Source organism: Pristis pectinata, chromosome 9 (assembly GCF_009764475.1).
Source record: "Pristis pectinata isolate sPriPec2 chromosome 9, sPriPec2.1.pri, whole genome shotgun sequence".
Classification (NCBI taxonomy): Eukaryota; Metazoa; Chordata; class Chondrichthyes; order Rhinopristiformes; family Pristidae; genus Pristis; species Pristis pectinata.
The window spans coordinates 94,048,995-94,073,640 of NC_067413.1; the positions used below are offsets into that span (position 1 = coordinate 94,048,995).

The 24,646-nt window shown below is 40.1% G+C and overlaps 1 protein-coding gene across 6 annotated transcripts in view; it reads right to left on the minus strand.

Annotated features, from left to right (window-relative positions):
* The window catches only part of LOC127574629 (sterile alpha motif domain-containing protein 12-like), a 102,601-nt gene that overhangs the window by 30,337 nt on the left and 47,618 nt on the right, over window positions 1-24,646 (minus strand). For 2 of the 6 annotated variants that reach the window (XR_007956939.1, XM_052023790.1), the window contains exon 4: window positions 11,818-11,983. Coding sequence is in view for 5 of the 6 variants with exons in the window: in XM_052023790.1 (XP_051879750.1) it covers window positions 11,820-11,983 (164 nt within the window). In the remaining variant the exon portion in view is untranslated. Of the gene's footprint in view, window positions 1-1,573; window positions 1,699-2,181; window positions 2,271-11,817; window positions 11,984-24,646 lie in introns of those variants that run through there. The other 4 variants (XM_052023787.1, XM_052023788.1, XM_052023789.1 and 1 more) reach the window with 3 other exon arrangements.

The window sequence follows — 24,646 nt, forward strand, 5'->3', positions numbered from 1 at the left end:
AGTTGTATTACTGGAACAAGCCAAATATTTTCTTGATTGTGGATTTGACAACATATTTATTGCATATTGATCACCTAACTTTTGTATTCAGATTTGTGAATTCCGAAGGTGAAAACTGTCAAATAGTTACTGGCTCGTATTCAATAAATGACTCTATTGATGCAAGCCTTCCTGACAATGATGAACAGCTGGGTTAGACATTTCTAATTGCCGTGGACAAACATATCACAAGGGTAGCATTATGCTGGGTCATTACAATGGTAATCAGGCACACCTAAATTGAATAAACCTACTTATTTACTACAATCCTTGTATTGTCTTTCTTTAAATTTAATGGGGATAACATTACTAACAACAACTATTCAAATAATGTTAATATTTTCTGGTTTCTGCAATTTGTGCCCTTTAGTACTTAACCTTCACATATATCTCTGTAAACAGACTTTCCACCGATGATATAATCACACATCCTTGACATCAAAAGTCTTGTCAGACATAAGATGGAGCAGTAGCACAAATTCCACAAAAGCCTTGTGTCAAAACTGCAGTGCAATTCAGCAAAGCCCGGAATAGCTGTCAAAAGATGTGACCCTCTTGTGTGACACCTAACTGAAAGCTGCGTCTCTTCAGAGCAAGATGAAACAACTGAAAACTGCCTTTACGGTGAAATTTTTGGACCCAATTCTTTAACAGTTTAAAATGATCAGTTTGCAGTTGCAGAGACATGAATTTGCCCTGAATGCAGTAGTTCCTGTCTTTATTCAGTTTCACTTTTTTATTTGAATATTGTGCCAGGAACGGATGCAAACGACTTGAAAATGCAAACGGTTTGCAGATGAATTGTAGAATCTAGATTTTTTATATCTAGATTCCAGCATCTGCAGATCTTTGTTTCTGTAGAATCCGAGACTTTGTAAGACAGAGGCTTTGCACTGGTCAATTGCCATGTGGGAGTTTTCAGTTATTAGCCTGTCTTCATCGCAGACACTGACATTCAGGTGTGTGCTGCTCAACTGGCTGCAGTTCACCCAGACAACTTGGAACCAAACTTTCCTGAGAACTCTTGCAATTCAAATTGTTTTTATAGAATAAGCCAGAGAAACCACCTGCAAAATTATGGCAATTTTAAAACAAAGTAGCCCTAGGTCAACACTCTAGAAGGTAAACACTTAGACTTTTCCTGACTTGTCATTTACCAGTTGTATTGGTTTATTATTGTCACTTGTACCGAGGTACAGTGAAAAACTTGTCTTGCATACCGATCGTACAGGTCAATTCATTACGCAGTGCAGTTACATTGGGTTAGTGCAGAGTGCATTGAGGTAGTACAGGTAAAAACAATAACAGTACAGAGTAAAGTGTCACAGCTACAGAGAAAGTGCGGTGCAATAAGGTGCAAGGTCACAACAAGGTAGATTGTGAGGTCAGAGTCCATCTCTTCATATAAGGGAACTGTTTAATAGTCTTATCACAGTGGGGTAGAAGCTGTCCTTAAGTCTGGTGGTACGTGCCTTCAGGTACCTGTATCTTCTACCCGATGGAAGAGGAGAGAAGAGAGAATGACCCGGGTGGGTGGGGTCTTTGATTATGTTGGCTGCTTCACCAAGACAACGAGAGGTAAAGACAGAGTCCAAGGAGGGGAGGCTGGTGTCCACGACGCGCTGGGCTGTGTCCACAACTCTGCGGTTTCTTGCGGTCCTGGGGAGGGCAGTTGCCATACCAAGTCGTTATACATCTAGATAGGATACTTTCTATTGTGCATCAATAAAAAGTTGGTGAGAGGCAAAGAAGACAAACCAAATTTCTTTAGCCTCCTGAGGAAGTAGAGGCACTGGTGAGCTTTCTTGGCCGTGGCATCTACGTGATTGAACCAGGACAGGCTGTTGATGTTCACTCCCAGGAACTTGAAGCTCTCAACCCTCCCAAACTCAGCACAGTTGATGTAGACAGGTGCATGTACACCACCCCCTTTCCTGAAGTCAATGACCAGCTTTTTCGTTTTGTTGACATTGACGGAAAGGTGGTTGTCATGACACCATTCCACTAAGCTCCCTATCTCCTTCCTGTACTCCGACTCATCACCGTTTGAGATACGGCCTACAATGCTGCTATCATCTGCAAACTTGTAGATGGAGTTGGAGCAGAATCTGGCCACGCAGTCGTGAGTGTATAGGGAGTAGAGTAGGGGGCTGAGGACGCAGCCTTGTGGGGCACCAGTGTTGAGAATAATCGTGCCAGAGGTAGTTCTGCCTATCCTCACTGACTGCGGTCTGTTGGTTAGAAAGTCAAGGATCCAGTTACAGAGGGAGCTGTTGAGTCCCAAGTCTCATAGTTTGGTGACAAGGTTGCTTGGGATTATTGTATTGAAGGCAGAGCTGTCAAGGAGAATGTGTATTCTCAACAATGGCAAGGTTTTAAAAATAAAGAATTTAAAGAAATAAAAAACAAAGAATGCTCTTTGGAATCTGAAGTTATAGCTAAAGTGCTTAATTGAAACAAAGTAATGGAAACCATTCTGCAACTGATGATATGGAATTGGATTCAGAAGTTTATTCAGTGTGGGAATATCTCGACCAATAATCTATTGTTATCATAAATTTAGCAAGTTTGTTAAGTATACTTTAACAATATCAGTAATATGTTACATGTATAATATACATTAAACTAAGTGACATTAAAAGTGATAAGAAATTAGGGAACACGATTGAATGTATGAGATTATGTCAATTTTCCCCAAACACTGAACTACCTTTTTCATGTGCAAACAATTACTATGCTCCCTAACCAATGGAAAAATGCAGATGTAAACCATGCATTTCTTGCAGGAGAATTATGACAGAAATTACAATGAACATTACCAATTACTTTAAAGTGAGTTCAACATTTGTAGTTTAATAACATTTATTCAAAGAGAAACTGTCTAGGCTTTTAAGGAACTAAAGAGAGTATGCATTCATTAAACACCTTTTGCATCCTTGAGAAATTTCAAGTATTTAAGTCCAATACAGACATCCCCCAGGTTACATAACAGTTCTGAAGAATGGAACCCTTAATTTCTCCCCAAGTTAGAAATGTCTGTTTTCTATGGTAACCCATATCATATTGCTTTACATACATTTGCTATATTTCTTTCATTTCATTGAATAATCACCCCAACACTACCCATAATAAAACTAATGGAATATATTCTATATCCAGTTATCAATGAATACCATTAAACATTATTATTACTAGCTTGAAAAATGCTTTCAAACATGCATAGGAGAATTTGTGCAAAGTCAGGTCATTTGTAACACAGGGAGCCCTTGTGATTGATTCTGAAGAACAATCACACCCAATTTACAGAGCAATGTCCCAGAAACAAAACTGCAGGGAGATCAATGATAAACGACCCCTTAAATTTTTGATCTGGATGAAATTTATGGAGATTTAATCTTACAAGACATTTGTTTGAGGTTTAAGAAAAAAAACTGGGAAAGTTTAATATGACTAGCCAATCTCTTGCTTGAAAAGGGCAGGTATGGTAGTGTAGCGGTTAGTGTAACGCTATTACAGCGCCAGCAACCCGGGTTCAATTCCGGTCGCTGCCTGTAAGGAGCTTGTATGTTCTCCCCGTGTCTGCGTGGGTTTCCTCTGGGTGCTCCGGCTTCCTCCCACATTCCGAAGATGTACCGGTTAGGAAGTTGTGGGCATGCTATGTTGGTGCCGGAAGCGCGGCGACACTTGTGGGCTGCCCCCAGAACACTCTACACAAAAAGATGCATTTCACTGTGTGTTTTGATGTACATGTGGCTTACGAAGATTTCTTTTCTAAATGGAAAAGTAGTAGCACTGGATTTGCTGATTCAGTAAAATGCAATTGGATTGTTTCTGCATATTTATGTCCAAAATTCAGTTGATTGACAGGAGGAAATATTTGCAGTTCTGCAGTGAAAATATTCAGTCTTGCATAAACAATGTTAAGTCTTGGATAAATTAACTGTGTGGACACGAGTTTTTTTATGCCTCTTATCAGCATAAGTACACAGTGGCACTTTTTCAATAAAAACAATGCTGAAATATTCTGCATTCTAACAATATTATTCAGTGTTGAAACTTCTATTAGTTGGTTTAGACTGACCACAGAATCTGCTTCAGTTACTGCTCAAAAAGAATCAAATCCACATAAAGTGAGAAGTGCATAGGAACAAAAGTAGTATATCTGCTTGAAGCAGGATAAAATGTTGGCACAACATTGTGGGCCGAAGGGCCTGTACTGTGCTGTAGTGTTGTAAGTTCTATGTATGTATATTTTGCAAATAAATACTAAACCAATCAACACCAATGGCAGCAAACAGCACTTGCAACAACCTACTGACCAATCCCCAGTCTGGGCTTTGTCAGGACCAGACCTCATCACAGTCTTGTTCCAAACACAGAGCAGAGCTGAATTCCAGAGGTGCATGAGCAACTACTCTCGACATCCAAGCAGTAGCTGACAGATTGTGGCATGAAGGCATCCTAGTAAAACCAAAGTCAATGGGCAACAAAGCGAAACCATTCCAGTGTTTGGAGTCACACCTGGAACAAAGGAAGACTGTTGTGCCCACTAAGTCAATCATCCCAGCCACCACAGGAGTTCCTCAGTGTAGGGTCCTAGGCCCAGCTATTTTCAGTTGCTTCATCAAGTCATAAGTGAGGAGGTTTGCTGATGACTGTGTAAAGTTCTGTTGCATTTGCAACTCCTCAACAAATGGCCCATATGCAGGAAGACCCAAACATCATGCAAGGCACATGCTGGTAAGTGACAAGTATCCTTCATGCCACAAAAGTGCCAGGCAAAGACCATTTTCAACAAGTTGTTGTCCGACCACCTACCCTTATTATCATTGCTGAGCCCCACCATCAATATCCTGGTGGTCACTAGACCAAATATTCAGCTGGATCAACCACACAGACAGAATGGCTACCGGACCAGGTCAGAGGCTACATATCATACAGCAGGTGACTTGCCTCCTGCCACTCCAAAGTCTTTCCACAATCTACAAGGTGCAAGTCAGGAGCAGAATGAAAAGCCCCTCACTTGGATGAAGATGTGGAAGGGTGGGTTAGTAAGTTTGCTGATGATACAAAGGTTGGTGGTGTTGTGGATAGGTTGGACGGTTGCCGTAGATTACAACAGGATATTGATAGAATGAAGACCTGGGCTGAGAAGTGGCAGATGGAGTTCAACCCAGATAAGTGTGAAGTGATACACTTCGGGAGATCGAATTTGAAGGCAGAATACAAGGTTAGTGGCAGGACTCTTAGCAGTGTGGTGGAACAGAGGGATGTTGGGGTCCACGTCCATAGATCCCTCAAGGCTGCCGTGCAGGTCGATAGGGTTGTTAAGGTGGTGTATGGAGTGTTGGCTTTCATTAGTCAGGGTATTGAGTTCAAGAGCCACGAGGTGATTTTGCAGCTCTATAGAACTCTGGTTAGACCACATGGAGTATTGTGTTTAGTTCTGGTCATCTCATTATAGGAAGGTTGTGGAAGCTTTAGAGAGGGTGCAGAGGAAATTTACCAGGAATGTTGCCTGGATTGGAGAGCATGTCTTATGAGGATAGGTTAAGTGAGCTAGGGCTTTTCTCTTCGGAGAGGAGGAGGATGAGAGGTGACTTGATAGAGGTGTACAAGATAAGAGGCATAGATCAAGTGGACAGTCAGAGACTTTTTCCCAGGACAACAATGGCTAACACTAGGGGACATAATTTTAAGGTGATTGGAGGAAGGTATAAGGGGGAATGTCAGAGGTAAATTTTTTTTAAAAACACAGAGAGTGGTGGGTGCGTGGAATGCACTGCTGGCAGAGGTTGTGGGGGCAGATACATTAGGGACATTTAAGAGACTCTTAGATAGGCACATAAATGATAGAGAAATAGTGGGCTATGTGGGAGGGAAGGGTTAGATAGATCTTAGAGCAGGATAAAATGTCGGCACAACATTGTGGGCCGAAGGGCCTGTACTGTGCTGTAGTGTTCTATGTTCTTTAATAGAAGAATGCAAAAAAGTAAAAAACTGGAACATGAAAAACATCAATTATTCTAGAGAAACAAACTATAGTATTTGGAGATGTGGTTTTAACTTTCCTGTAATAGCAAAGCTGATGAAATAGTAGTGTTTGTAAGTTATTGAAAGCCTGAGTTACCTGGCATGACTGAAATTAAGAAATAACAATGAAAATTCTTGACTTAAAATAGAAAGTGCTGAAAGTACTTAGCTGGTCAGACAGATTCAAAGGAGGAGGAAACAGAGCTAACGGGATGAATTGACCTGTCTGGCAGTCCTAGCCTTCTTTCACCTACATGCATACTCTGTGTGGACCATCTGATTAGTTTCAGCATGTTCTTGTTTTATTTTAGATTTCTAGCATCTGCAGGATTTTACTTTGCACACTGGTTTGCACCACCTTGTACGTACAGGAATATTCCCCAAAAGAATATAGATGTTGATTAAAATGTTCAACACTCAGATGTTTGTTTGGGTCAGACAAGGATATCAAAGAGTACATGGAAAAAATGGAGGTCAAATTATTTAAGTCTGATCATGGCCAATTTATTCCTTGAGTGGCAGAATGGTTGTGAGAAGTAAAGATTGTATGGTCCTCTCACCTATTTGTGGGAAATCTTCACACGGATACACAAAATCCATACATTCTTACACATCAGAGAGTAGGCATTTCAAATAGAGTTCCTTGGGTAGGAAATTGAGTAACCTAAAATTTGAAAATATTAGAGACAAAATTGAGCACAAGAAAAACAGAATCTCAAAACTGCAGAAGGAAGGTGAAGAGGTTAGAAGGGCTAAAACTGGCATAGAAAACCCAAATGATATAAAGGAAAGTAATAAGAACTTAATGTAAATAGTAAAACAAATACAAACAGAATAGGATTGTTCCTCATGAAAAACATAATAGTGAAATTTAACAATTGTTAAGGGGTTTTAAATATATTGAATTTTAAAAATCATGGAGAAATGATTTTAGCTTAGGAAAGGATACACTAGTGATCATAGGACAGGACTCTACTTCATGTACGACATAATGACCCTAGCAGGAGAGACCTGCTAGTCTCACAACAGAGTATGCCTGTCTCTAAAATGCCAAGGCTAAGTAACATTTCATATTAATTTTTTTTTGAAGATCTGAGGAATAGCCAAGGTCATGTGCAGTGTGTTCATCCCTTCGTTTTCTGAGAAAGTGGACAGAAAAAAAAAAATCACTTTTGCAAAACTGATCCCAGAGCGTGACAAGGTGGGATGAATTCAAAATTTCCCCACCTCTTAGGGGAAAAAAGTACATCCAGATCAACACAATGCAGGATTTGGGAGGGTAGCAGGAGACGGCTGCAAATGGTGAATTAACAAGAGACTATATTTTAAACCCAATGGCTCTAGACATTATTACACTAAAGGATTCATTTATCTTTGACAATTCATACAAGTTGTGGAATAGATGTACATCAAGCAAAGAAGGTTATCTGCCAAGGTTGATGTTATCCAAAAAATTAATAAAGATGATCCATTGAGTAAACCCTTTGAACACAATATGGTTAGAAAAAAAACTGGTTAAAAAAACCCCTGGTCTTAGTTTCCATTTAAAAGTTAAACAAAGTGAGAGGGAAGAGTTTTAATGCTGAGAAAGAGCAAATGAAAACTGGAGAAATCTTTAGAACACCTCATCTGTAGCACTGTCAAAAAATGCTCAAAAGCAGAAATACGTTGCGTAAAAACACTGCAATGTTCCTTAAATGTCAGAAACAATATTTGCAAATGCTTGCTTTACAAAAGAAAGAAACCTGGGACTCAACATGTTGATCATAGTCTTGACAACTTCTAATAATCATGATATATCATCAAGAATTGTTGAATACGTATTGTAACTTGATAATAGATTGTGAAATCCCTTACATTGCAGGAAAATACTAGGGTCAATTAACTTCTAATATATGGTGCTCTCTCTTGCATGCATCTATGACCCAGTCCCTTTACTTAGGCCAGTAACAAAGAATATGGTAAGTTAGGGATTCAGGGCGAGTTAGCCAATTGAATACAAACTTGGATTAATGGAAGAAAATAGAGAGTGGTAGTGAAATATTGTTATTCATATTGAAGGCCTGTGACCCGTGGTGTGCCACAGGAATTGGGACACTGTTGTTTGGCATCTACATTAATAATTTGGATGACAATGTAATTGGCATACACACACACACACACGAAATGCTGGAAGAACTCAGTAGGTCAGTCAGCATCTATGGAGGGAAATGAACAGTCGACGTTTCGGGCCGAGATCCTTCATCAGGACTGGAAAGGAAGAGGGCAGGCCACACACACACACACACACGCGAAATGCTGGAGGAACTCAGTAGGTCAGTCAGCATCTATGGAGGGAAATGAACAGTTGACGTTTCGGGCCGAGACCCTTCATCAGGACTGGAAAGGAAGAGGGCAGAAGCCAGAATAAAAGGATAGGGGGAGGGGGAGGAGCACAAGCTGCAGGTGATAGGCGAGTCCAGGTGAGGGGGGGGGGGAGGGACAGTAGAAGTGAATGATGTGTGAAGCTGGGAGGTGATCGGTGGAAGAGGCAAAGGGCTGAAGGAGGAATCAGATAGGAGAGGACAGTAGACCATGGAATAAAGGGAAGGTGGGCAGGTCATGGGGATAGGGGAGGGGAAAGAAGGTGTGAAGGGGCCACAGAGAAAGGGAAAACAAAGGGAGGGGGAAGGGAAACAGAGGGGGGTGGTTACTTGAAGTTAGAGAAATCAATGTTGAGATCTTACATGTATCTGGCATGGTAAGTTTGCAGATGATACCAAAATTGGTGGTGTAGTGGGCAGTGAAGGTCGTCTAAGATTACAACAGGATCGAGATGGACTGGAGAAGTGAGCCAAGGAATGGCAGATAGAATTTAACTCTTGACAAAGTGAGCAGTGTTGCAATTTGGTCAGTTAAAGCAGGGCAGGACTTGCATAGTAAATGGTAAGGCCCAGGAGGGTGTTGTAGAACAGAGACACCTAGGAGTACAGGTACACAATTCTCTGAAAGTGGTGACACAGGTAGACAGGGTGGTTAAGGCAATGTTTGGCATGTTTTCCTTCAACGGTCAGGGCATTGAGTACAGGAGTTGCGATGCCATGTTGCAACTGTACAAGTCGTTGGTGAGACTCACGGAGTATTGTGTGCAGTTCTGGTCACCCATCTACAGGAAGGATGTCATTAAGCTGGAAAGGGTGCAGAAAAGATTCGAGGATGTTATGAGGGCTTGAGTTATAAAGAGGCTGGATAGGCTGGGACTCTTCTCCCTAGAGTGGAGGCAGCTGAGGGGTCTCCTTATAGAGGTATACAAAATCACGAGGGGGTGTATACAAGGCAGATGGTCACAGTTTTTTTCCCAGGGTAAGGAAGTCTAAAACTAGAAGACATAGATTTAAGATGAGGGGGTAAATATTTAAGCGGGACCTGACGGGAAACTTTTCCCACACAGAGGGTGGTGGGTACATGGAACTAGCTGCCAGAGGAAGATGTAGAGGCAGGTACATTAACGATGTTTAAAAGGACAGTTGGGCAGGTACATGAATAGAAAAATGTTGAGAGGGATATGAGCCAAATGCAGGCAAATGGAACTAGCTCGGATAGACATATTGGTTGACATGGACGAATTGGGTTGAAGCTCCCGTTTCCATGCTGTTTAACTCTAGGACTCTATATTTCCCTTGACTTGAAGGTCATTTTCTTTACATACAAATACCACTTCCAAGTACATCTGGCTGGGATTTTTTTTTCTTACAAGGCTCTGCAGGTTCATAAAATACAAGCAGTACAAAGCCCAGAAGAGCCACTGGGCAAATTCCCAACTGTGCTGTCAGTAGCAGCGGAAAGGTTGCCACAAGTGGACTCGGCAACTATTAAGCATAAAACTATTGAGATAAAGCAGCTAGGGTTCGTGCTACTAATCACCACCATTCTGAAAGTGCACACTTTGGGAAGATGCACCCACAGAAACAAACAGCTAACCAATAAATTCCAAGAAAGATCACAAAGAGAAAAATAGGCTTTTAAGCAAAGTACCAGCTGTCTGTGGAAGTATATTGCAGCAAGTAGACAATGATTTCAGAAGGGAGAAGGGAAATTAAACTAGCAAGAAAAGCAAAACCTCTTTGTGGCTAATTTCCTTCCACATTTTCCAACAGACCTGATAATAGGCGGATGCTGAAAAGCTGACTGCACCATCGCGAAAAGAAAATCACAAGGCAAACCAAGCTGGGCTACAAAAAATCAGTCATTCAGAAAAAAATGTCAAAGTGTGGATAGATTTATTCTATTAATTATAAAATAAAATCTCATTGAACCAAGTATATATACAGACAATATTTTATGGACAACTATATTTCAAGTTTGGTCAAAAGCTTTGAATTTTATAGATCTTTCCCTGTTGACAAATCATTTGCACAAGTTCATCAGTCAACATTACCAAGGGATACTATTATCTTACTTCCCCCAAAGGCACAACTAAAAAATGCTAAAGCAGGCATTTGGCCAGAACAGCTGAGAAAGTGGGCTCCAAACTCTGCAAAGGCAAAATACCAGAACAATAAATCGTAATTGATCTGTCTCACTGGAATATTTAAAGTATTTTGGTTACTCTGCTACATTACCACCATATTTTACTGCTATACTTTAAGGAAAATTCAATATGTATCGATCAAATTATGCATTGACATAACTTAAAGTATGATTAATTTTCATGCAAATAAAAGTAATTAACACTTCAATCATTGTGAAATTGTTGAAGACAAAGGCAGCTAGAGATTGTTTATCTAAGTATTAATTTGTGGTGGCATTAAGATGAATATCACAATTCCTCAATCATATTTTAACTCTCAACTACCAATAAACATCCTTTATAACATGGTGGATGAAAATGATTGTACGCTAGCACTATCTTACTTGAATTTATAATTTCTACATATTAAGGCCAACTTGGTGAATATGATTCTTAAAGCTTCACAAACTGTTGCAATTGCTTTATTAATCTGACATTACACTTACTAATTATGAGACCCATCACAAATACAACTTCTCTACCATACTCTAACGTAGATAGGCAGATTTTTAAGTCAGAACGCAAATGGATATTTTGTATATGCTAATTCAAATACAATCTCTTAAATTAATATTGAATCTTTTAGAAAAAGTCAAGGCATTTCACATCAATGTATTCAGAAAATAACAGACCAAGCTAAAGAAGTCAAAAGAAGAGCAAATAGAGTTTGGTGAGAGACGGAGGTTTTAAGGAAGGTCAAGAAATGAGAGACAGAGCAAGGGCACAAAATGGAAAAATGCAATAGTGCAGGGTCTAGATATCTGTAGGTACAACTGCCCACAGAAAGTCAAAGGAGAGGGAGGGGTAAGAGGCTTGAGATGGAGGAACACAGTGTCACAGGATGGAGATGAAGTGTAGTACAATGAAGTTAGCAGTAAGATTTGGAGACAAAGGGGGAAATGCCACAATAGTTGAAGAATGTATTGGCAAAAGCATTTCAGATTGTCCATAATGAAACAAATGTTTCCGCTCTCTTCTACTGGCATTTCTCAAATATCCAAAAAAAATAGAGTATAATAACAGTTAACAAATGTATTTCTATGTATCCTAAAAGGTAACAAAATTTAGACAACAACACTAGTGTTATACTGAAACTTAATTTGACTGAAAACAACTGCACTTTTGTGCAAAGGACCAAAATGGTAGCTAGTAACAAGGACAAATATATATTTTAAAAGTTTGATTTGGCCAAATACCTCTATCCAAGCCTGTATTCTGTACCTTGAGTAAGTAATTGCAAATTTCGAACTTCTTCTCGGACTCTCAGGTGCAGGACTTGCTGCAGCACGTGCTGTCGTTGTACTTCTTGGACGATACCCATCCTTTCCAGCTTCTTGTCGGTCAGTCGCAGAAGCGCTCGACCTGAGAACATATAATTAACTTGTGTATTTATAAACAAATTGCAACTGGAATTGTTAAAGTTTGCACTAACAGAAAGCAGTCTGCTCAAGTTGTGAAGATTAAATTCACATCCTGTGACTAGCTTTACCCTGTTGAATTGCAAATTGGAAGTTCAAAATGATTCTCAACTAAAGTACAAACTGAAATTTTGAAAGCTTATTTTAAGAGAAAAGTCAGAGGCACACTTAAAACCATATTACTTTAACCCAAATTAAATTAAATTAAATTGAATTTTGATGTACCACTGCACTTATATTTGACCCTCCCCCCACCCCGCCAATGAACAATATTCCAATGCAAGATCAAATCTAGTATGCCTACTGGTCAGAAAGACTTTAGCATATTTTGTAAACATGCCTGATCATCAAGAATTTGAAAAAGATATGTCCCAACCATTAAAAGACAACACTTTGGGAACAGACAGTACCCCTGCTGAAATCTTAAAGCTCAATGTAGAGCTTTAGTCACAAATCCACAATCTCATTGTCCACTTCTTGGATGAGGAGGATATACCAGGAACCTCGGATGTCATAATTGTGACCATCTTCAAGAAATGTAATTGTCATAACTACACACAGGTGGCCATGCTGTCTACCACAGGGAAAGTCATTGCGGTGGGGGGGGGGGGGGGGGTGGAAATCCTTCCAAATCACCCAATAGCTGAAGAGCTGATCCCCAATTCTAGTGTGGATTCCGTCCATCTAGAAGCACAATGGACAATTATTACAGCACAACTACTTCAAGAGACCTGATTCAGGGTTTTAGTGGAACCTTATCAAATGCCTTCCCATTATATCCCTTTTATCTTCTGTTACATACTCAAAAAAAACACTCCTGCAAATCAAAACTCCCCAGGGAAAAAAAATGCACACCACCACACTCTGGAGCCCCATCAAGAGAAGGGATCACCAGGTAAACAGAGGAAAAGATACAAGGATGTGCTCAAAGCCACCTTGAGAAAAATGCAACATCCTCAATGGCCCTTTGGAATCCCTGGTCTATTACTGCTCAAAGTGGAGAAGGAGCATTTGGGATGGTATTGAGAATGTCAAGTGCCTGCATTGGGAGCACAGCATAAACGATGGAAGGAGCAAACCTCATGAACTGCCCAATCAACCACCTGATCAGTAGAACAGTCTGGAATCCTGCATTGGCCTTATCAGTAATCTCAGAACCCACAAACCCAAAGTGGATGCAAGTTATCATAGAATCAGAACAATACAGGCGCTTTGGCCCACAATGTTGTGCCGACCTTTAAACCTCGCCTGAGACTATTCCCCCCTCCCCCACATATCCCTCTATTCTAAATTCCTCCATATGCTTATCTAGCAATCTCTTGAATTTGACCAATGTACCTGCCTCCACCACTACCCCAGGCAGCGCATTCCATGCTCCAACCACTCTCTGGGTAGAAAACCTTCCTCTGATATCTCCCTTGAAGTTCACACCCATTACTTTAAAGCTATGTCCTCTTGTATTGAGTATTGGTGCCCTGGGAAAGAGGCGCTGGCTGTCCACTCTGTCTGTTCCTCTTAATATTTTATACACCTCTATCACATCTCCTCTCATCCTCCTTCTCTCCAAGGGGCTGCCCAAGAATAAACTACTTGTACATCAAAATTAATGTCTGCATCTTTGTGGCTATATTGTGAGCTTTACAAATCAAAACATACCAGTTTGGGAAGCTCACTCAATTAAATATGAAAGATTGGGATCTTGTTTGCAGTAACATTGAGCTGAAAGCTAGTTATGGAATTAACAACAAAAGCACTTCAGATTTAGGAAAATAAAATCAGCTGCAAATGCAGAAGCACTGGAAACAATCAATCAGTCAATGACAAGCAGCACAAAGCCTGGGATTGGTCCATCAGACAAAAAAAAAGGGACGTGGCAAAAGGTATCACCCATATGGTATTTGGCATAAGCAGCAAGTTTATTAAAGTTACATGGTTATGAACAGAACTGTCCAAAACTCTGTCACAAATTCCCACAGCAATATTTCCAACTTGCTGGACCTGATGAGTAAACCTGACCCTCCACTAAAGGTAGTTTAGTGGTTTATGTTAATTGAATTTATTAGAATTGCTGCCCTGGATCTGTAACAGTGCTGACTTCATTCATTTTGAATACAGTAATTTTCTTTGTTGCTCATGATTCATTTTATTTAGGGGGAAGATCAATAAACTCAAATAGCAAAGCAGCGCAAAATACAAACAGTGCATTTAAAAGTCACTGTAAATAATCATAAAATTTATTCAATAACCTGTTAAAGAATAGCTGCAACATAATCTTGTAAATAGCATCCAAGATTTATTAGTCAAAGAAAATTAAGAAAGGAAGATTACTGAATGGCAAATTCACTTTCAGCCTTTAATCTTTAAGGTCTATCGACTTCACAGTTTAACCAACGTGAGAATTTGATAGTTTGCAAGTAACCTGTCAGGATGTGGCATAATTTGCACAAATGGGGTGATAATTAGAATCACTTTTACTACAATTGTATGGCAAGGACAGATTTTTCAATTTAATAATTCAAAAGGCATTTGAATTTAATATCATCAGCATTATCTAGGGCTTAGGAAACTCATCTGTGAAATAGTGGATTGCTCGAGCTGCACAATCTTCACATTGCCCTTGGTGCTTACAACTGTTTTGAGAGTCAGTTTCTTCTAATGGCTATTGTGCAGTGTAGAGATGAGAATTTTGTATGGTTTCAAATGTTCAAAAGGGGACTGCAGATATTGGACAGGAGGATACAACAATCCCCAGTTATGCCATGTTTAGGAAAGATTTGCAGATGAATTTAGTAAATCTGGTATCAAAAAAGAAATGGAAAAAAAAAATCAGGCTGCTGAAATTTCCTAAGTCCAATTTGTTTGCCAGTTCTTCCAGGGGGAATCGTGTCATCTGACTAAGGCAGGACTTTGATCTTACAGCACCTGGTTGAGTTATTACTTATTCTTGGTTGCCTTTGGTGTTAGCACAGAATTTACAGCCAGTGACAAAGCCTCGGCAATTTCCACCAACCTGCAAAAATGCTACCCCAATATCCATTGGGATCTTGCATCTTCCATTACCTGCTGTTCGTGAGTGTCAGATCAGAGGGATCCTAGAGCCAACAGCTGTGATATCATCAGACTGGCTGAACACCAATCGCATTAAAGAATTATCAAACAGAAAAATCTTTATTTAGCACTCTGTATTTAATGTTAATTTAAAGATTTAAATACATGCACAACTAAACATTAAAATATTTTAAGAACCCTTTTATTTTGAAATCCTCATGCATGATGTTATTTTGAGAGCCAGGTAATTAGCTAAGCAGTAATTATGGTTTAGCAGAATATTAAAAACTCAGACTTCCTGCAAATAAGCACAAGATTTTCAAAGAAATTTACAGTGGGATGAATTTGCATAAAGTGAAAATCAATTCAAGTTATTTCAGTTGTTTGCACTGTAGAACATTTTAGATTTTCGTATCAAGTCAAATATATACAGAAATGCCAATGCCTTGCAAAGAGCGAGGACATTAGACACGACTAGCTTCACCATCATTACAAGTGAAATATCTTGGTCATTTTCTTGCCTTTGTTGCACAAATTTCAAGATCATAGCTGCCTTTATGAATGTGTCTAGATGTCCATCTTTTGTGCTAACTTTTTGATGTCTTTAATAGAACAAGAATAATAAAAGAGAAATATTAATTGGGCCCCATTTCATGAATGCCTTTTCAATCGTATAGTCATAGAAATTGCATAAAACTGACAGCAACTTGCAAGAGAAAGGCAAAATGTGTCATCTTTAATAATACCCTTCCACATTTCAGCCAAGGATGCGTTCGGCAAGACAGCTTTTAAAGATAACCTAATCATACCATTCCCAATAAGCCCGTTTATACAGAATAGGTTGACGAATGGGGTGTGTTGCATCCCTGAAGTGCAATGGAGAAATACAACTGAAAATGATAGTCAGTGCAAACTTGGTATACTTGTATAGCATTTAATTTTCAGTAAGCCTGAATTATTTGGCAGAAATTAAAGTTACTGCAACATGAATAGAGGATGTTATTGAATTTATCTTCCTAAAATCATCAGTACTGGCACAGGGTGAACAGAGTACTGAAAACTCCTTTAAACACAAGACTAATTTGGTGGAATTAGAAGCCATCTTCCTTTCAAAACCAAAAGTAGCATCAGGTTCTCAAGAAAAAATCCAAATCTTATCTGCAATGTTACAATGGTGTTGAATAAAATAATTTCTCTACATTGCTTAGTATCTCATAATCAGAAGATGGTTTTTGAATAGAGTATTTAGTCATCTTACCTTTTGAAGATTGTACTATTTTTTATGTCTTCAGGAATATATTTTTCCAATGAATGTGTGAAATGAACAGTATGGAGAGAGATTAATGAACTACTCGAGAGTCTTCAAACACAAGAAAGGAGGAGGTTTTATTTTATTGTAAGCATACATTATCTTCTTCTAAGAGAATTGTGTAATAAGATTAGCCAGCCTTTAGCGGAAAGCTCCCAGCTAATTAATATAACTACCTTCAATCAAGCATTGCATGATGTATATTTTTTCACCTATATTGTCAACCACAATTATGATCCCATTACTGCTGCAGTGTACCTTACAGTAATGGGATCATAATTGTGGCTGACATTGGAGAGTTACCACAGTTAGCTATCTGGTTATCCAAATCATCTACAAATATCCCCATGGATTCAAAAGGCCAAGAAACATTTTTTTAAAAATTGGTAAATTTTCAGTGTGGACCAATTTCCATGTGCTTAAAAATGTTAATTTTTCATCTATTATCCAAAAGAATATGTAAATAGACTCAAATGATCCATTTAAGGCAGGCATTTAACACAATTTTTATAAAAAGATTAGCCATCCCAACATTCATTCCACCACCCCCCCTCCATGCCTGAAATCTGTCAAAATTCATTGATGCCTAGTATTTTCCCTCTTCCCAATAAAGAACAACTGTCCCACTTTATTTTCAGGGCTTGATGCAAATATCCCACACAGCAACTAACAAATACATCTTCCTTTTTTCTTTTAAGGTCATAAAAACGAATAACTAACACAAATTTAGAAACCCAAATCTAGGCGTCCATGATGACTTTGGAAATATAGTCTTATCTCTGACACATGCTTCATTCTTTCATTGCCAAGCTACAAGACAACCCCTAATTCAATAGTTTGCCTGAAGGCAAAAAATTTAAAAAAAAGCAGAAGGATAAGGAAACAGCATCTTATAGCAAGCCACCAATTGTCTGGTGATTTGCTGGACATTTTCCACTATTCTTGAGAGGATGGAGAAGTACTAGATTTTGCTGAACATTGGTAAACTGGTTCACTATTGTCACATGTACTGAGGTACAGTGAACAACTTTGTATTGCGTGCCTTCCACACAGATCATCACATCAGTGCATTGAGGTAGTACAAAGGAAAAGCAATAACAGAATGCAAAATATATTGGTACAATTATAGAGAAAGTGCAGTGCAGGCAGACGAAAAGGTGCAAGGTCATAACGAGGTAGATTGAGGGGTCAAAGGTCCATTTTATTGAACACGGGGACCCTTCAATAGTCTTATAACAGTGGGATAGAAGCTGTCCTTGATTTGCTTTTGATACTTTATATACAGATGACATTTCAAAAGAACAAGCTATAATGTGTTGAGCAAAATCTAAAACTTTTACATCATATCAAGAATAGTACACAATATCCAGAAAATCCCCAGGACAAGGCTGCTCCAACATGTATGCTTTGACTGTAGCAGATGACTATATTGAGCCAATCTGGTACATCCAAAACCATTAAAAACTACAAGCCTCATCAGCATTGAAGACTTATGCCGCTGAGCCAGCTGCTTCCCAAAGATAAAATAGTTCAATAAAATTATGGTACCATTATTATCAAAGCAAAGAAAAAAAGATCAGCAATACCTCATCTCCCATTAACAATAAAGGGTACTTTCTCAGCTGAGTCAGACTTATCCTATCAGCTTTCTCTCATATGTAAATAGCCAAAGGTAGTCAGCAGTTGGACACTCAATGGTGATTAGAGTCAGAGCACTACAACATAGAAACAGGCCCTTCGGCCCATCTAGTCCATTCCGGCCTGATCTTTTGCCCAGTCCCATCTACCTGCACCCAGACCATATCCCTCCAAACCCCTCCCATCCAAACTTGTACCTATCCAAACTTTTCTTAAATGTTACAACTGAACCCGCAGCCACCACTTCTGCTGGCAGCTCGTTCCACACTCGCACCACCCTCTGAGTGAAGAAGTTTGCCCTCAGATTCCCCTTAAATATTTCACCTTTCACGCTAAACCTGTGTCCTCTAGTTCTAGTCTCGCCCAACTTGAGGGGGAAAAAGCCTGGATGCATTCATCCTATTAGGATGGCAGCTCATCAACACTGGTTCTGGTGAAACCAAAATTCACTCAGCCACAAATCTCACCATAAAACCCCCGACTTCATCTGATTCTTTTGCCAGTTATCTTATTCTGATTACTAACTCACCTAACAGTAGTCAAGGAATAGTACCAGAGAAATTGACGAGCTTGAAAATTGATAAATTCCAAGGACCCACTGATTTACAGTGTGGTGAAGAGATGCCTTTAGAAATAGTGAATGCTGTGGTTAAAATTTTCCAAAGTTCTGCTGATCGGGAAGTATCCTTCTGGGTCGGAGGGGAGCAGATGTGACCCAACTACTGAGGAAAGGAGGGAACTACCAACCTGTTCTCCTGACAGAAAGTGCTGCAATCTATAAGGAACAACGAGGGAAAAAAAATGTTGGGAAGAAAAATAGGATTGAGCAGACCCAACACAGATGTATGAAAGGAAAACCACATTTAACCGATTTCCCAGAGTTCTTTAAGGACGTAACTGGTAGAGTGGATAAAAGGGAAAACTAGTGGATGTGACGTATTTGGATTTTTGGAAGGCTTTCCATTAGGTTTCATACAGGAGGCTGATCAACAAGGTTAGAGAGGACATGGAATTAGGGCTCATATATTGACGTAGGTTGATGCAAAGTGTTCATTTAGGACCTTGCCCACATCCTCCACCTCCAAGCACATGTTTACCCTTTATCCTCGAGTGGTCCTACCCTCTCCCTAGTTATCCTCCTGTTCCTGATGTATGCATCTCATCAAAACAAGTGGCATTTTTCAAAAGACTAGATGCAGGACATATTTACCCCTGGCTGAGTCCAGAACCAGGGGCCACAATCTCAGAGAAGGCTGTTAAACCAGAGATAAGTGATTTCTTCACTTAGTGAACGGTGAACCTTTGGAAATCTTTAACCAGTGGGGTTGTTGTGTAATACAGAAGTGAGATTTCAGGTCGTTAAGGGAATCTTGGAACACGGGGACAGTGTCGGAAAATGTTGCGGAGATGCAAAATCAGCCATGATTTTAATGCATGGCAGAGGAGGCTTGAAGAGTAGGTGGTCTGCTCCCAGTTCTGGATGTTCTTAATGGAAATAATTGCTTGATCACAAAAGATCATTTTGAACAATGAGTAAATGGTTTAGTGTCATCTTTACAGATGAAATTATATCACAAGATATAACTGCTGAAACTGACTTAAATGGCTATGAAAATCAGTTCACCTAACACCTATCGAGTTGTTTTCCACCGCATCATATTTTGTTGTCTCCCCAGATATTGCACAACAAGCATCACAAGCCTGAGGTGTTTGGCAATAAGGAAAGCAGTCCAAGATGCAACGTGTGGTGGTGTTGTGGATAGTGTAGAGGACTGTCGAAGATTGCAAAGGGACATTGATAAGATGCAGAGCTGGGCTGAGAAGTGGCAGATGGAGTTCAATCCGGAGAAGTGTGAGGTGGTACACTTTGGAAGGACAAACTCCAAGGCAGAGTACAAGGTTAATGGCAGGATTCTTGGTCGTGTGGAGGAGCAGCGAGATCTGGGGATCCATACCCACAGATCCCTGAAAGTTGCCTCACAGGTGGATAGGGTAGTTAAAGCTTATGGGGTGTTAGCTTTCCTAAGTCAAGAGATCGAGTTTAAGAGCCGCAAGGTAATGATGCAGCTCTATAAAACTCTGGTGAGACCACACTTAGAGTACTGTGTCTGGTTCTGGTCACCTCATTATAGGAAGGATGTAGAAGTGTTGGAAAGGGTGCAGAGGAGATTTACCTGGATGCTACCTGGTTTGGAGAGCATGCATTATGAGGAGAGACTAAGGGAGCTAGGGCTTTACTCTTTGGAGAGGAGGATGAGAGGAGACATGATAGAGGTGTACAAAATATTAAGAGGAATAGATGGAGTGGACAGCCAGCACCTCTTTCCCAGGGCACCAATGCTCAATACAAGAGGGCATGTCTTTAAAGCAATGGGTGGGAAGTTCAAGGGAGATATCAGAGGGAGGTTTTTTTTTACCCAGAGTGTGGTTGGGGCATGGAATGCGCTGTCTGGGGCAGTGGTGGAGGCAGGTACATTGGTCAAATTCAAGAGATTCCTAGATAAGCATACAGAGGAATTTAGAATAGAGGGATATGTGAGAGGAAGGGCTTAGATAGTCTTAGGCGAGGTTTAACGGTTGGCACAACTTTGTGGCTGAAGGGCCTGTATTGTGCTGTACTGTTCTGTGTTCTATGTCTGGTAAAAAAAAGAATGATATGTACATAGATGTTTAGGCATTGCAGGATAAGACCACTTTTGAAACCAGTAAATATGAAGTGGGTTAAATTTAGTATCACGTGAAATTATACCAGCAATTCTTCACCTATGAGAATCTCCAATCTGATGGCACTTAAAGGAATTCCTGGCTTATTTTCAAAGGCTAATTAATTTAGTCATTTGATGTGGACTGATCTTTCAATGCATCCACAACTAAACACTCCCATAAGGAGTCAGCAGGTAGTTCAACGATGTAGCAATTCCTCAGCACTTATTTTAAAGGTATCTACATGAACAACCTGTTCTGGTTGGACCTGAAGCAAGGAGTTCTCTCCACAGATTTCAGAACATCTGAGAGGAATTAAGCTAGTGTGAATGGTCTAAATTCTGCCAAGAATTATCAGTAGTTACCTGTGTAACTGACATTTCCCTACACAACAAATAATTGTCCATAAAGTATGATTTCTGTGGGCAATGTGTTGTACGTTCTCCCCATGTCTGCGTGGGTTTCCTCCGGGTGCTCCGGTTTCCTCCCACATTCCAAAGACATACAGGTTAGGAATCTGTGGGCATGCTAAGTTGGCACCGGAAGCGTGGCAACACTTGGGGGCTGCCCCCAGAACACTCTACGCAGAAAGATGTATTACACTGTGTGTTTCAATGTACATGTGCCTAATGAAGATATCTAATCTAAATCTGGTCATGTCTTATCCCACAGGCAGGACAGACCCAGCAGAGGTAGGAATAGCTCTTGGAATCCTCCAAGACCAGACCTCATGAAGAATCATGGCATTGGGTTAAACATGGGCAAGGAATCCTCCTCCTGATTACCATATACCATCCTCCATCAGCTGCTTAAACAGTCCTCCATGTTAGACAACACCTGGAAGAAACACTCAAAATAGCAAAGGCAGAGAACGTGCTCTCGATGGGGGACTTCAATGTTCATCACCAAGAGTGGCTTGATGGCACCACTACTGAATAAGCTGGCAGAGTCCAGAAAGGCATAGCTGCCCAAATGCTTCTGTGGGAGGTTCCAAGTGAATCAACAGGGATAAACCAGCCGACTTCATTCTCACCAATCTACCTGCAGCAGATGCAGCTGTCAATGATAGCCTTAGTATATGTGACCATTGCACAGCTCTTGTGGAGATCAAGTCCTGTCTTCACACCAAGGACACCACTGATCCTGTTTGTGTACCACTACAATTATGCTAAATGGGATAGACTCAGAGCTGGCTGCTCAAAACTAGGCATGCATGAAGCAATGTGGATCACAGCAGCAACAGAAATGTACACCAGCACAATCTGTAATCTCATGGCCTGGCACACCCCTTGCTCTACCATCACTATCAAACCAGGGGATCAAAGTTAGTCCAATGAGTGCAGAACCCTTTGACAAAAGCACCACCAAATCTATCTAAAAGTGAAGTGCTAGCCCAGTGAAGCTGCAATACAGTAGTAGTAGGAACAGAGTAATAGTAATAATAATAATTTGGTAATGGTAGTAGTAGTAGCAGCATGTCTACCCACCGGCAAAAATAGCATGCCACAGGCAGAGCTAGGCAAGCTTACGGCCAACAGATCTGATTGAAGCTCTGCAGTTCTCCATCTAGTTATCAATGGTGGTGGACAATCAAACAGCCATTTAGAGGATAAGGCTTTATTGGCACTTCCTCAACCATTCATTCCCTCCACCAGCAGTACACAGTGTCTTCAATGTGTACCATCTACACAATGCTGTGCAGTAACTCACCCAGGCTACTCTGACAGCACCTCCCAAGAACAAGGGAAGCAGGCAGATGCAAACATCACCACTTATAGGTTCCCCTCCAAGTCACACCGTCCTGACTTGGAAATATATCACTGGGACTACAGTAGTACTGCAGGTACACCTTCACCCCAAGGCAGCCCACCACTTTCTTCCCAAGAGGTAATTAGGTTGCTGACCTTGCCACAGACACCCATATCCTGAAAAGTGAAAAAAAAATTCCACATGAAAACTGGGATCTCAAATTTACTGCCAACTGTCTTTCACATTTAATTTTTTTTTAAAAAGCATGGGTTCCACCAATGAAATCCTCATGAACTCCAATATGGGAGCACAAAGTTATGGAGGTGGCCCAGCATGAATGCTGGGGAATCCACTTGGATAACTTGCAGCAGGTTAGACTTGGTGCAAAAATAACATTGCTATTGCTTTGTATGGAGAGAAATGGCTACAAGGATTAAGGCAAGTTTTAGTTAGTATATAGTTCCTCAAATTGTTTCAATTTACATTCTTTAAAGGATTTAATTTTTAAAACTGTAATAGTTCAATTAATTTGTAATATTTTTGAAATTTTCAACTCTTTGGAGAGCATTGGTCCTGCACCTTGACCGAACCATCCATCCCTTCTGCAGACAGCTTTTACATGCTAAAGGCTATGCCATGACATAGATCATCATCAATGAGTTTGGAGCTGCCTCTCTCCAGTAAGTTCTCAATGGGGGATGAGAGACTTAAATAGAGCTTAGTATGGGGTTAATCATCAAGTGCTGGTGGCTTTCCACAGTCTGTAAAGTGCAGGCCAAATTTTTATTTAATTAGTTTTCAATACAGGATCTTCTTTTGATTCTTAAGACATTATTTGGTCATAAAATTCTAAGGACTCACCGTGATTATCATCTCATTGACAGTCTCAAGCAGAAAAGCACAGTTTTTGGTAAATAATTTAGTGAGTCCATGGGCTGGATCTTTGCGCACAATCACCCCCTGTCACCCTTCTCAGCCATACTTGGTTTTAGCAGTCCTGCAGGTTCAATCACCCTCAAGGGCCTGGCAATTATGGTTGCATCAAGAAATAACAGTTCACAAGTAGTAGATAAACCACAGGTGGCTCTTGAAGTACTCCAAAGGCCTTTGCTGTCAAAAGCTTTTGAAGAGGTTTTAAAATGCATATGACCAAATACTTCAAATAGATTTAAATAATTGAATTTTTAAAAATTACTTCAAAATTGATTGAAACCATTAAATACCAAAAAATAACCAAAATGGATGGGGCTGCACGACATACACCAACTATTCTGACATTAAATTGAAGGACCACATTCAAAGTGCATCTCACCCCCACCCCGCAGAGGACGTCTGTGCTCCACTTTTGGAATCAACAAGTGCAACAAACCGAAAGTTCAGATGGGCTGGCATTTCTGCCCTGCAATGGACAGGTGCAGAAGTCAGAACTGAGCTGACTTGTACACTGCGGTTAGTCGGTGGTTCTCTATGCCACAGCTAGCTGAAGATCACTATGGTTCAGTCAATTATTACCTTTTTGCCTTGCAGCATCATTGCTTTAGTTCACTGCCTTTAACCATCCCTCAAGCCTTCCCTTGCTTGCTTTTATAAACCGCTGCCCCCCCCCAAACCTTTGCTTTACCTCTGTACTTAAAATCCATTACAAACACAACTTCTTCCAGTTCAAGGTCATCACCCTGAAACGTTAACCATCTCTATCCACAATGCGACCAGGCCCGAGTGTTTTAAAATGGAAGCAGGCAGTTCTAAAGTTGAGCAAGGCAGTGGAAAAAAAGTCGGGGGAGGCTATAAAAGAAGATAGAAACCAGAGAAAACTTTATTAAATTATCCATCTTAACCTGTCAAGGGAAAGTCGAAAATGAAAAATTGTTTCACAGCATGAAAATATAGATTTAGTGGAACTCAATGCCATGTCAATTTTATGAATGATAGAATAATTATTGCAATACTATTATGCAGAATTTTAAAATAACACAGAGCCCAGGTACCTCAGTAGAATTAGGTACAGCATTTTTCATTTTGGGATATTGTGCAAAGAGAAACCTCTGCCCAGAAAGTGCATCATGTAAAGCTGTATCTTTTCAGTGCTAAACAATCCAAATATTGACTTTACCCGAAGTAAATAATGTGAGAAATCATTTCTGCTTAAAAAAAAAATCA